We start from the raw sequence: 14,371 nt of genomic DNA, 5'->3' as shown, positions 1-14,371 counted from the left end.
CTCAAGTTCGTCATTCAGAATTGGTGTCTTTTAATTTTCATAGATTCTAATAAAGATAGCTTAAGGCTTTTATTTTGGACGTGAAGAATTTGAAATTGGTCGTTAAAAGAATGATTATGATCTAGAAGGTGAAGTGCATATGTGGATTCTGTTTTCCTATTATTGAAAGCCCTTTTATGTTCTGTTATACGTTTGTTGAAGGCTCTACCGGTTTGACCAATGTAAGCTTTTGGACAGTCTCCACAGGTGAGTTTATAAACCCCAGTGTGTAAGTGCATGTTTTTCGTTTGGCTCTTGTTGTTCTTAATATATTTAAATGCTGGTGTTATTCTTTTCTTTTGATCTGTCTGGCTATTTTAGTTAATATATTACCTGTATATGACGTGATCGAGCAATATATTGTATTGGGCTTTTTCTCTTGTGGTGGGAAGATTGATTTAAGGGCTTTCTTGAGTAGTTTTTGCTGTAACATTTTGTTTATTATGTGTTCGTTGTATCCAATATTTATTGCTATAAGTTTAATGATATTCAATTCTACTTCGAAGTTATTATTTGACATTGGGATTTCTGTCAATCTGTGGAACATACTATAGTAGGCTGCTAATTTATGTTGTGCAGGATGGAATGAAGTACTGTGTATGGTTGTGTCAGTATGTATAGGTTTATGAAATACAGAGAACTCGTGTTTGTTTTCAATTCTTATAATTTTTAAGTCTAGAAAATTTATTTACTGGTTTTGTTTTATTTCTCTTGTAAATTTAATATTACTATGGATTGAATTAACGTATGATAAGATTTGGCCAAATTCATGAAACATAAAATAATGCAATGTCAAAACATGTAGCATGTTATTAATTATTCATACTTTATAGTACATTCTTAACTTTTGTTAAAGGTATTTCATACCGAAATTAAGAAGTATTCATGGTTTAGCCTATTTCTCCTTCGTGGCTATGAGTAATTGCATTAAATCAGAGTTGTGCAGCTGATTTGTAAAATGGGATTATTTCGTAAACTGTTAAGTTTTGAAGTTATTAACAATTATACCTTTTTTTGTTAAAATCATGTAACTCTAATATTTTTTTACCCAAATAGTGCTAACTTAAAGAGCAAAAAAGTTAAACGCAAATGTATGCCGCCTATGTGCCGTATGTGGCGTCCTCAATCAGCTACATCAGTCATGAAAGTATGCATCAAATTATAATTCCTCGTACTCAAAAGCCCTCAGTCATAAATTTTAATTCGTAAAAATGTCTACAAACATGAAAGTTGTAGCGAAAAATAAAATTTTAAATTTCAACTTTAACACCCTGTATCTTTCTTAATACATATTTACATTTTAAGCAAACTGGCTTAAATGGGAATATTTTGAAGTTTAGAGTCTACTGTTTCTTTTTGTACAATTACTTACGGATCACCCTGTATAAAAATATGAACAAAAATGGAGCAAAAATGATATTTATTTAATACTTAGGTATAATTTATTTCATGAGAAGATAAAAATATAAAAGTTAAATTTTTAAACATCCGTTTCGACAACAAAATATTACAATGACTGAACAGATGAATTGACTCAGGTAGAATTCCACCGAAACCTTTAGGTATTATTGTCGACTTGAGTCATAAACCAATGGATGCTAAAGGTCCAAAGCCAATCGATGCCAAAGAAACCGCAACAGCGATTGATGCCAATTGGTACCGCAACAGAATTCGCTGTATATTGTGGCCCGTGAATATTCACGGATGCCAAATGGGAATACTTTTCGTCCAGAAGTCAATTGGTACTACAAAGAAATATATATATATATATATATATATATATATATATATATATATATATATATATATATATATATATATATATATATATATATATATATATATATATAATATATATACAGGACAGGGTATAATAAAATAAAAGTGCATCAGATCGTACTTTATATTTAGGTACTTGGAATATATGCAAACAGTTTAATATTTTAAAAATTTAATGACTGACTGTAGATGACAATTAATAATTCTCTATTGCTCGCGTTGAGTTTTATTTTTGCTTTTTTTTGGCCTACTTATATATTTCTCATCTAAAACATACTATCAGTGCCCCCTATTTTAAATTTCTGGAATCAGTACGATAGCGATACCAGTAATCTATTTTATACAAAGTTATAGAGTAAAAATTGATAAATTAAATACATAGACAACAGACAAAGATAATACATAAACAACAAATTTTGTACAAAAATATTTAGAGCCCTCAATGCTTTTATATAATGTGAAAATCTGAAGTAACATAATAGCATTATAATAGTATTGAGTGTTCGTTTCGCCATCTACCTACACCGTAATAAAACTACGCCACGTGATAGTCAGCCTCTACTCCAATGACCTTCAATCCAATCCCAATCCCAATCACCCAATCGGAACATGAGTTGTCAAAAACTGTTAATATAGGTTATCAACAAGTGGTTGAGTTGAATGTTGAATTTGGTTGAATGAAACACTTCCATTCCATTTACAATAAAAATGACTGTGATAGTAGTAGAAAATAAAGATAAAGTTATAGAAAAACTTTGTGAACTAATAGAACGTTCAGCAAAAGAAAGTATCGACAAACGGGATGTGTTTTTAATAGGTGTTTCTGGTGAGCACTTGTGTGATTTGCTATAGCTACTTGAACTGACCCTAGTTTGCTAGAATTTAGGATTTTGTTAAATAAGAATATGCTAGGTTAAATCATTAGTGTGTTCATCAAATTGTGAACAATTATATAATGCTATAAAAAGGATCTCGGAAAATGTCACAGCTAGAGGTTTTGCCGGCTCGGTTAATACTTTTTTATTCAGGCATAATAATTTATGTATATTGGTCATTTGCTTATAAATCCATTGCATGTCATGTTAGCACGGCATTGCAAGGATAATAGAGTAATAGAGAATGTATACCATTATAACTCTAGGGATTTATAGAACAGAACCCAAAAGTTAAAAAAAAACTGAATATGCAAAACATCTGTGAAACCAATGTCATGTTTCTAATTATCATACTTTTTGTTAAAATATCTTAATGGATGTATAATAAGTTCCTTACACTAACCATTGATTGTTTTGTGCATTTTCTTGGTAGAAATACAATATCTTGTATTTCTACCATGATTATATTAAATCTTATATATTAGATTTAGCCAGTCTTATATATTAGATTTAATGGGAATCAATTACAATTTTAATAGTCTAATTCTCAAAGTACATGTATATATTTATAAGTAGATAACATGGAAATACCCCAAGAAAGCATTATCAGACACATATAATAAGTCTTTGTTTGGCTCACAAGTTAATACATTTTTTGATTATGACCAAAGAATACAAACAGGAAATTTTAGTTCTAGTTTTTTTTTAATAAACCGTATTTCAGCAAGATAAATCATTTACTTTTCAGGTGGATCATTGGCAGTCTTCCTTGAAGTTGGTTTGACTAAAATTAAGTCAGATTTTTCAAAATGGCAACTGTTTTTCTGTGATGAACGAGTTGTGCCTGTAGACGATCCCGATTCCACATATGGACTGTATAAGAGGGCTCTGGTGGATTCGGGTCTACTTGGCTTGAAGCCAGATCAGTTTGTCCAGATCAAACAAGGTGTATCAGGTACTACTAGTTGTGTGTATTATAAAAAAACTGCCTTAATGGAACCATATGTTTTCATTTGGTAAATTACAATCATGTATATATATATATATATATATATATATATATATATATATATATATAGAGAGAGAGAGAGAGAGAGAGAGAGTTAGGTAATTAATTTACTGTTGTAGGTTTTTCAGTTTTCTCTTTATTGTTTTAGCCGAAGAAGCAGCCATTGATTATGAAAATCAATTAAAAAAATTCTTTCCATCTCAACAACTGCCGCAATTTGACATGCTGTTGTTGGGTATGGGTCCAGACGGCCACACCTGCTCTCTATTTCCAGGTCACCCCCTATTAAAAGTCACAGACAGGTGGATTGCTCCTATCACAGACTCACCTAAACCACCTCCAAGTAGAGTGACTATGACTTTACCAGTGGTCAACAATGCTAGGGTGTGTATTTTTGCTACAGGTGGTAAAGAAAAAGCTGAGATGATAAAGGTAAATGGTTTTGCTGGTATTTTAGTTTAAAATAGTCTTGTTAACTTTCTTCAGGTATACTTTAAAATGTATAATGTATGTCTGAATTGTCAATATAGATGAGTCAGATAAAATTAAATTATTAGAAGAATTTTTTACTAAGTATCAAAAAACAAAATTTGTTTAATTTACTAATGTTTGTATTTTGAGAATGATTTCCGAAGTGGAAATTGAAACGTCAATAAACATATTTTAACCTTTAATTGTGGCTTATTCCCATTTAAATAGTAATTAATTTAAAATGCCACAAGAAAATAGCTTCAGAACAATAGGTATACTTATTTTTAATGAACTACATTTATGACAAATTGTGCTGTGTTTTGTGCTATTTCGTATATAATGTACAATCTGTCAGTTCTTTAACCTTACAGCACTGCCCATATTTTTTACATCAAAGCGCGTGTGACTTATTTTTTATGTATTTTGGATAAATGTGAGTTATCTAATATTTCTTGAATGTAAATCATACAACATACAAATTAACATATTACAAAAATAATTTATTTATTTTTTTATTTATCAATGGGCAATCACCCAACTAAAATAAGATGTAAACATTATTGATAAATTACAGAAGATTCTTAACATAACCTACTTAAATTATATTTAAAAATTTTAATCATACAAAAAATAAAAGTAGGAACAGTAAATAACAAACATTACAAAGAATGTAAAAAACACAAGGACATCAAACTATCATCCACAGTTCTTAATCTGAGCTTCAAATTCTTTTGGAATACTAAATATATATGGAATAATACGGGAAACCTCTGGGAATATTGATTAGCAAACCTTGGTGTCCTAGACATGAAGGAATTGTGTTCATAGTTTGTGCGATGCATTTGCAACTGTCTACTTTCCACCACATAGTATTATTGAGAAGTATGTTGAATTTGCAGAAAATGTAGATAATCTAGCTGAAAAGTATCCAGAATATAAGTTATATGTCCTGGGAGATTTTAATCTTCCCATTTGTCAGTGATCCATTGATGGATTGTCTTCTGTGGCTACTCCATTACAGGAACCTTAGCAAATGAAGTTGATTCCATTCAATTCCTCTCGTTTTTATGTTCCTTTCATAATCTGTATCAAGTAAACACTGTTAAGAATGAAAACAACTCCTTATTAGATCTAGTCATGGTCCAAGATGAAGAGGTTGAGGTATCTAGAGCTGAGAATACCCTATCCCCTATAGGCATCATCCTCCTCTCTCATTTGGGTTTAAATGTGAACCTCAATATTTCAATGAACCAGGATTAATTGGAGATGGCTTTTATAAAGACTTTCGCTCAATGAGTGTACAGGAAGTAACAAACTTTCTTTTACAATTTAACTGGGATGATTTGTTTAAAGATAAAAGTCTTGATGATATGATCAACATGTTTTATGATGTTATTTACCTTGCAATTGATATTTTTGTTCTCCTGAAAAGGTATTCAGCAAAAAAGTTTTCTGTCTGGTTTTCTCCAGAGCTTAAAAAAACAATAATCAAAAAAAGAAAATTACTTGCTGACTATAATGAGTTTTCTTTATTACGAGTTAACTGTAAACAACTGAAAGAACAATGCTATCTTGATTATGTTGCTCTAACTGAATCCTCTCTGAAAGATGTTTAAATTTTTCTGGAAATTTGTTAACAGTTAAAAAATCAGGAATAATATTCCTTCTGTGATGCACTATAATAATATTTCTTACATGGAGATTGTCAATTTATTTGCTGAATACTTTTCCAAAACTTATAGTGATAAAGTTTTTGATTTGCAGGATGAAACCTTTTTAACAGGAGACATCAACCTATCACAATTTAGCATTTCTATTTCGTCTATATACGGAAAACTTTCCATTTTGGATAGCAACAAGAGGCCAGCTCCAGATGGTCTTCCTCCTTCTTTTCTTAAACACTTTAGCTTTTTACTTTCTAGACCTCTTTTTCACATGTTTAACCTGTCATTAAAGACAGGGATGTTTCCAGTCTACTGGAAAACTAGCTTTATTACCCCAGTACTAAAATCTGGAGATCATTCTCAAGTGAACAATTATCGGCCTGTTAGCATTCTAAGTTGTATTCCCAAAGTTTTTGAGAGCCTTGTTTGTGGCTATTTGTCAGCAACTTTAAAAGGCTGTTTTATCGACCAGCAATTTGGATGTCTCTCTAGTTGCTCCACTGAACTTAATTTATTGATGTACCCAGGTTCATGCTGTATACACAGACTTTACAAAGGCGTTTGACTGGGTAAATTAGAAGATTTTAATGAATAAGTTGAGGAGTCTGGGTATCCAGGGTGAACTTTTAGAATGGTTGTTATCTGACCTAACTGAAAGAATACAAATAGTACTTGTTCAGGGTTTTCAATTGTTTGAGATTATGGTACTTTCAGGAGTACCACGAGGATTAAACCTAGGACCTCTTCTATTCAATAACTATGTTAATGATATTGCCTCCTGTTTCCTCTTTGCTTCTTTAGTAATGTTTGCTGACGATTTAAAATTATATTTGAAAATTGAGAATGATGGTGACTCAAAAACTACAGTCTGATTTGGATTGGTTGAGCTATTGGTGTTACAGCAACAGAATGGAACTGAATGTTAAAAAGTGTCATTTAATGGTTTTTGGTCGGAATAAAGCTCCTACAAATCATATCTATACTATTAATGGTTGCCCTTTAGACTTTGTATCTCAGATAAAAGACCTAGGTGTTGTGGTCGATTCCAGCTTATCGTACATCCCCCATATCTCATCTGTTGTCTCAAAATCACTTTAACTTTTAGGGTTTATCAAACGTTGTACTAAAGTCTTTCTAAATGTCCCATCCATAAAAATTATGTATTGTTCACTTGTGAGACCCCACCTAGGTTACTGTTCATGTGTTTGGTCTCCTTACTATAACACCCATATTCAAGCTATTTAGAAAGTTCAACACAAATTCTTAAGATTTGTTGCATTTAAACACAAACAGTATTGAAGAAATTAACTATTCAAATATGGAAAGGTCTCACTATGTTTTATAGTATACTGCACTCTATTATTTTTGGTCCCGCACTATTGGAAAAAATTAATCTCCATGTTCCCAGTAGACAAACAACGCTAAATCAACCCTTTTATGTTAGACCTGATCGCACAAACTACGGACATAATTCCTTCACGTCAAGATCACCAAGGTTTGCTAATCAATATTCCCAAAGGTTGGATTGTTATAAAATTGATGATTATGATGATTGATGATTAAAATTTTTAAATGTAATTTAAGTAGGTTACGTTAAGAATCTTCTGTAATTTATCAATAATGTTTACACAGTGGCGGCTTTTGGGGGTAGGCAGGATAGGCCGGGCCTACCCAATAATTTTAAGAGCTTTAAAATTGAAAAACATATATTCAAAAATTATGTTAATGCATGTAAATAACTTTTAAATGTACTAAATCACTCAATACATTAGCATCCGTTAAAACAACTATGTTATTATATTACCACAGAAAGCATCGAATCGTATTCAGGCATTTTAAATATCATTAATAGGCCCGATCGGAACTGGCCGACCCAGCTCACATAAGATCCCCGTACAAAAAGCGTTTGAAGTTAAGCAGCTTGCCGGACAACGATTTATATTGTCGTGTTTATGCTTGCTGTTTAGGCACCAGACGATCGGGCCTACACCGACCATCGTTGTCACTTGTAACGTAATTATCGAATTGTAATATAAATTTTCTTTTAAATTATGATAAAAAAAATATGTAACATAATCTATAATTGTAACATATTTTTAAACAAACAACACAATTGCAAACAAGTGCACGGTTGCCCAAATAAATTTTACAAAATTCGTAAAATTCGAAGAAAAAAAATCTCATTTGCATGATTTCTATATCGCCTGATTGTATGCAACTTATATATGTGAGATTGTTTTATAACTGATACATAAAAATGATAGAAAAAAAATTATTATGAATGAAAGGTCTACTCCAACATTGCGTATTGACCAAAAAAATGGGAAAAAGGTGGGTGCTTTTAATTGCTCATGGTATGATGTCTACAAATGGTTTTCTGGAAGTATTACGAAAAACAAACTATATTGTTGGCCGTGTTTGTTATTTTCTAATAAGAAATGTGCCTGCATCCTTAAAAAAACATTCCAGTTGCAAGGAACATTTAAGTTATTTCCTGTCCTTTAATTAAGGATGTACAGAAGAGGGTGTTTTCTGTTCGCGATTTGCTAGATGAAAAATCAAAAATCGCAAAAATTAGATACAACGCAGAAGTTAAAATGAACAGAGAAATCATTCAAAAATTAGTTGGGGGGGGGTGGTCATGACCCCGCGACCCCTCCCTCTGGATCCGTCACTGATTACACATAGCTATTATGTAATTTACTGGCTTGGCCTACCCAAAATTTTACCACACCAGCCGCCACTGTGTTTACATTGTATTTTAATTGGGCGATTGTTCATTGATAAATAAATAAATTATCAGGACACGAAAATCTATAAAACCTTTGCATTTATTCCACTTTGTTCAATAAACTGTAAAATATAACACAAGGTCATCTCCTGGAGATGCGAGAAGCTGAATATGTTGCACAGATTTTGTCCACTGTATCAACACTCCCATTAGTTGCATTATAATCCATAATTACTTGTGTATTTTGACTGTCTGGATGAATTTCGTCATTATCGGGAAAGTTGAAATCAGGATTACAGCTTTGTTTTTGCGAGGCACAAAAGACACGAGCATCATGTCTTTTTGGAATCCAAAAAGACAACTTTTAGTAACTTTTTCCTTGTTACGGGAATTCTAGCCAGGTAAAAATTCTACAGGAATTTCTGCCTTATTATTATTATTTTTTTTTCAAAGTTCCAACTAAAGTGATTTTTTTGCAGTAAATAATTATGTCTAAGTCTCTTAGAATGCCAGATGCTGAGTTAGATGTAACGTACGGACCATCGGGCTGTTTGCCGCAATCATCATCATCATCAGTGGTGCTACAGCTCTAGTTGAGCCTTGACCTTCCCCAGTCGTTTCTGTTCATCGCCAACCGTTGCCAATTTGCCGCGCCGATTTTCCTTGCGTCCTCGTCCACACCGTCCCTCCATCTCAGTCGTGGTCTGCCTCTACTCCTATTTCCCACTGGGACCGATAATAGAGTTCGTCTGGGTGGGTAATTTTCATTTGCTCTTGACACATGTCCAGCCCATCTAAGCCTACCTATTTTTATGAAGGATATTACATCTCTACCATTTACTATTTTTTTATACTTCTCGTACAATTCGAAATTATATCGCCTTCTCCAAATACCATTCTCACAGAATGCGCCCATTATTCTTCTTAGTATCTTCCTTTCGAAGACGAGCAGAAGATTTGCGTCTGTTTTGGAGATGGTCCATGTTTCTGACCTATATGTCAGCACTGGTAGGATGAGTGTTCTATATATTATTAGTTTGGTTTTCTGGCTTAAATTTCTGTTTTTTAGCTGCTTGCTTAGTCCAAAATAACATTTGTTTGCTAGCAGTACCCTCCGTTTTACTTCTTCAGATGTGTCATTATCGTTTGGTATGAGAGAACCCAAATATGTAAACTTATTTACTACCTCAAAATTATATTGGTCTATACTGAAGTTTTCTTCGGCGTTTCTAGCTCTATCTCTGTTATTTGGAATAGATGCTAACATTTTGGTTTTTTCCTCGTTTATTTTAAGGCCCATATTTTGTGCGGCTGTCAAGAAGGTGGAAGTCATCTCTTTAAGTCCTCGTGTAGTACGTGCGATCAAATCCAGATCGTCAGCGTAAGCCATAATCTGCGTTGATTTATTAAAGATTGTTCCCCTATTGTGTAACTCGGCATCTCTTATAGTCTTTTCTAACGCTATATTAAAGAGAAGGCACGCCAGCGCGTCTCCCTGCCGTAACCCTGCATATGTTTCAAACGCTTGTGACATATCGCCTTGTATTTGCACTCTGCAGATCACTTTACTCATAGTTGTTTTTACGAGCCTTATTAATTTATGGGGAATGTTAAGTTCATTCATGGCTTCGTATAATTTACCTCTTAGGACGCTATCATACGCTGACTTAAAGTCCACAAAGAGATGGAACGTGTCAATATTAAATTCATTGGTTTTTTCTAAGATTTGACGTAGCACAAAAATCTGGTCAATTGTTTACCTACCTGGCCTAAAACCGCTTTGATACTCACCAGAAACGTACGTACTTAAACGGCTGTACAGGGTGTTGGAGAATATTTTGTACATTGTATTCAGAAGAGTTATACCCCTATAATTTTTACATTCCAACAAATCTCCCTTTTTGTGCAGTGGACATATGATTCCAGTGCACCATTCCTCTGGCATTTGTTCTTCTTCCCAGACTTTGACTATTATGTTGTGAATTTGGTGCATAATGCTGTTACCTCCATGTTTGATGAGCTCTGCGGGGATACAATCCACTCCTGGGGACTTGCTATTTTTGAGTCGTGTGATTGCGTCTTTCACTTCAAATATTGAGGGAGGTTCTACGTGAGTGTTATTTCCTGGTTTTTGGGGTGACGCATCATTTTCCACTTCGGTACCAAGTAGTTCTTTGAAGTGCTCAACCCATCTGCTTTGTACTGCGTCAGCAGTATATACTGACTATATGTCCATTTTTGTCTCTACACATCGTCAGCCGTGGTTTAAATTCTTTTCTTGTCTTATTTAGGATATTATAGAACTTTCTAGTTTCATTTTGCCCCTTTAATGATTGAAGCTCTTACATAATCTGGTTTTCGAAGGTCCGCTTTTTCCTTCGATGTATGCGTTTTTCCTCCTTCCTAAGATCTTTGTACATTTGTTCCTTATCCCGTGTTCTTCTTTGTTGCATAAGTTTATATGCATAATTTTTTCTTTTAGTGATATCTTCACATTCATCGTCGAACCAACTGTTGCGTGGAGTGGATTCTTCTGGTCCTAGGACGTTGTTTGCCGCTTCCTTAATTGTTCTTCTACATATATCCCATTGCTCGCTAGCTGTTAAATTCTCATCTGTTGTGCTTTCATGTTCAAGGTAATTTTGATACCTTTCTAGTGCACGGGGCTCTTTCAAGAGTTTTAAATTGTAGCGAGTACTTTTCTTGCCCTTTTCTTTTTTTGCATTTGAGATTCTTGCTCTTATTTTTGCGCCTACTAAGAAGTGGTCTGAATCTATATTAGCTCCACGATAAGTACGTACATCCATTAGATTAGAGAAGTGCCTGGTTTCTATTAGGATGTGATCTATTTGATTTTTGGTTGTACCATCAGGCGACGTCCATGTTACTTTATGGATATTCTTATGGGGGAAGTAGGTACTTCCAACGACCATGCCTTGGATGCTGCAAATCCTTGTCCCTTGTTTGCCGCAATATCTTCCTAAATTTGAAGTGTAACATGTCTTTGCTTCACATAACGCATACATTTTGATGCCGTATTTTGCTGGTTTGCTTGGTATGTACTGCACCCAACTGCAACGACCTCGAAAAGGGTGAAGCATTTCGTCTGTTGTAGCGTATGCACCAAGTTTGAAGTATGTTTGAATATTGGTCACAATTGCATCAAAAAAGTCACGGATTGCAGCCAATTTATTACTTTTGCGGCGGTAAAATCTGGTTGTGCGATCATCTCAAGTAAGTTGTTATAAACGAAAATCTTTTGTAACTCATAACAGCCCTTGTTATCCAACTCGTTTCTGTTTATATCATGTTAGTGTCTATTATTTTGAAAAAGGCTTCTTGCTCATTATTGATATTTCAGGCTCTATGAGTGACACCAGGCTGCTCTTTTACAGTGTTATTTTTTTTTGTCTTAGATGAAGTTCCGTTCTCATTTTGTATTATTTGGTAGTTTTATCTTTTGCTACATAATAGTCAGAAAGTGAAGATTCTTCATTGGATAGTCCTTCTTTAGAACAACAAACTGTCTACATTTTCTTCTTCTATATATTCTTCAGACAAATCACTATCACTAGACACAGCGTGATCTGATTCGTTTTCATTTTCATTCCATAAATGCTCAGCTAAATAAGAAATCTCCTCTGTTGACAACGGATGTTTAGACATTTTCGTGGTTTATCTGAAAAAAAAACAAAATTCAATATCAATATTATTATCATTATTATTATTATTTAATTTCTAAACTTAAAATCTGATACAGAATTAAAATAAGTGAAATAAAATTGAAGAGGTCTCTCTCTCATTATTTTCAGTAATCTGTATTTAGTGCCGTTTCTCATTATGTGTCCGAGATATTCTAACTTTCTCCTTTTAATCGTATACATCACTTCTCTTTCTTTCCCCATTCTTCGTAGTACAGTCTCGTTGGTTATCTTGTCCGTCCATGACATCCTTAGGATTCTTCTGTATAGCCACATCTCGAATACTTCAAGTTTTTTCTCCATCGCTTCAGTGAGTGTCCAGGAGTCAACTCCGTAGTATAATATCGAGAAGATATAACATAGTAGGAACCTTACTTTTATATCCAGATTAAAGTTGTGGCTTTTAAAGAGTTTGGCCATGTTGTTGAATGCACTACTAGCCTTCTCTATAGCAGTATCATCTACAAAGGATACTATAATCATTTTCTAGTTCAGCTATGTCGTATGTGTATAACAGGTAGATGACCGGACCTAATACGCTTCTTTGAGGCAGCAGATATTTATCGAATAATGGTGCTAATATAGTTTTGTAATTTTTTTTTTCTATATTGCAGAAAGTTTTAGTCGATCAGGATGAACAACTTCCAGCTGCCAGAGTAAAACCACATTCAGGGGCAATCTACTGGATTGTAGACCAAGATGCGGGAGTACATATAAAGAATAAAGTTTAATTTGTATATACATGTTTTTATACATTGTTAATGTTTTAAAATAAATAATAAAAAAGCTTTTCATTCTATTAATACAAATAAATACACGATAGTATAACAGCTGTTGTAATATATTATTTTACACTAGCACTAGCAGTGACATTAAGTCAACGTTTTCCTCAGTCTTTAGTTTTTCTTCTTCTTCGAATCCTGTATCCTCTTATCAGATGATAAGGTTGATAGTGATATTAGTGCAAATTACTGTATTAGATTTTTAAACAACTCTGTGCTCTTCCTGGATATCTTCGTTCGAATATTTTTACTTATATTTTTATAATGTTAATGAATAAATATTTTAATTTCAGATTTTTATTTTTTGAGTTCTCTGGTTCTCAGAAATTCTGTTCTGATTATATTGTTATGTATCTTGGTACCAATGCTTATTTAATGTATCGCTCGGGTTGGCAACCTGTCAGGTAGTAGGTTAGGACTTCTCAGTTATCAGAGTAAGTTAATAGATTAACACAAACAGTGCAAAAAGATATTAAAGCATTAAATGTCGAACATAACCTAGACGGTATTGTGTGTGATCAGTATATAAAGACAAACAAGGAACTAATTAAAAAAAAGTGAACTTACAGCAGTAATTAATTATCATTCCATTTAGAAAATAGTACGGAGCAACAAGATTTAATTTTAAATATAATAAAAATTTAACTATACCCATACTAACTTAATCTAGCGAAAATGTAAATAAAGCAGACCCGAGCAACTCAGGTTCTACCAGTCAAGAAAGAACCCATTAAATTGTTATTAAACAAAATCACAAGTCGACCTCATTCATACATGAGTGATAAGCAAAAAGAAAATATAAACACTCTAAAAACCATGGTACAATCAAAGAATATAGACGCTTATAGAAGAATACTGTTATTTTTGAAAGTTAGCAAAAATGGGTCATAGATAAAGAAAAGTGGGTCGAGTCGTCGAGTGGAACGCACGTGTTGCACGTGGTACCACCAGAGAAAAACCCAACACAGAGAAGCGACAGCTCTTTGAAGTTACGTGGCCAAGCCGCCAATGACAGCTAACAACCAGAAAATTAATAGTCAGTGGGCATATCACACAATATAAATTCTTCGAGCGTAGGCGCAAAATTTCGGGCCAATGTTTTTTAAATGCATTCATTTTTTCCGAATCCTGAAAAAACTAATAAGTATTTTTGAAAAATTTAAACGCAGAGTGAAAGACTACATTATTACTGAGGGCCGAAAGTCCCTGAAAACTTCTATAATATTTATTTTAATAAGTTACAGGGGTGAAAGAAAAAGAGAAAATTTAGTGTGATTTTTAATTTGAAATATCTCATTCAAAAAAACTTTTTGTTTATTC

The 14,371-nt window shown here is 33.2% G+C and overlaps 1 protein-coding gene across 1 annotated transcript; it reads left to right on the top strand.

Moving 5' to 3' along the window:
- The first annotated feature begins 2,436 nt into the window (after positions 1–2,436).
- Pgls (6-phosphogluconolactonase) lies at positions 2,437–13,058 on the top strand. The gene is made up of 4 exons (XM_072542877.1): positions 2,437–2,644; positions 3,442–3,648; positions 3,851–4,134; positions 12,884–13,058. Exons 1-4 carry the CDS (start codon positions 2,527–2,529, stop codon positions 12,998–13,000), a joined length of 726 nt encoding a protein of 241 aa, XP_072398978.1. The 5' UTR covers positions 2,437–2,526; the 3' UTR covers positions 13,001–13,058.
- The last annotated feature ends 1,313 nt before the right edge of the window (positions 13,059–14,371 follow it).

This window comes from Diabrotica undecimpunctata, chromosome 9, assembly GCF_040954645.1.
Source record: "Diabrotica undecimpunctata isolate CICGRU chromosome 9, icDiaUnde3, whole genome shotgun sequence".
NCBI lineage: Eukaryota > Metazoa > Arthropoda > Insecta > Coleoptera > Chrysomelidae > Diabrotica > Diabrotica undecimpunctata.
This window is presented reverse-complemented; position numbering and strand designations above follow the sequence as displayed.

Coding starts and splice junctions, on each gene's coding strand:
- Pgls (XM_072542877.1), top strand. CDS start 2,527: ATGACTGTGATAGTAGTAGAAAATAAAGATAAAGTTATAGAAAAACTT. Junction 2,645..3,441: donor GTTTTTAATAGGTGTTTCTG/GTGAGCACTTGT, acceptor TTTACTTTTCAG/GTGGATCATTGGCAGTCTTC. Junction 3,649..3,850: donor GATCAAACAAGGTGTATCAG/GTACTACTAGTT, acceptor TTATTGTTTTAG/CCGAAGAAGCAGCCATTGAT.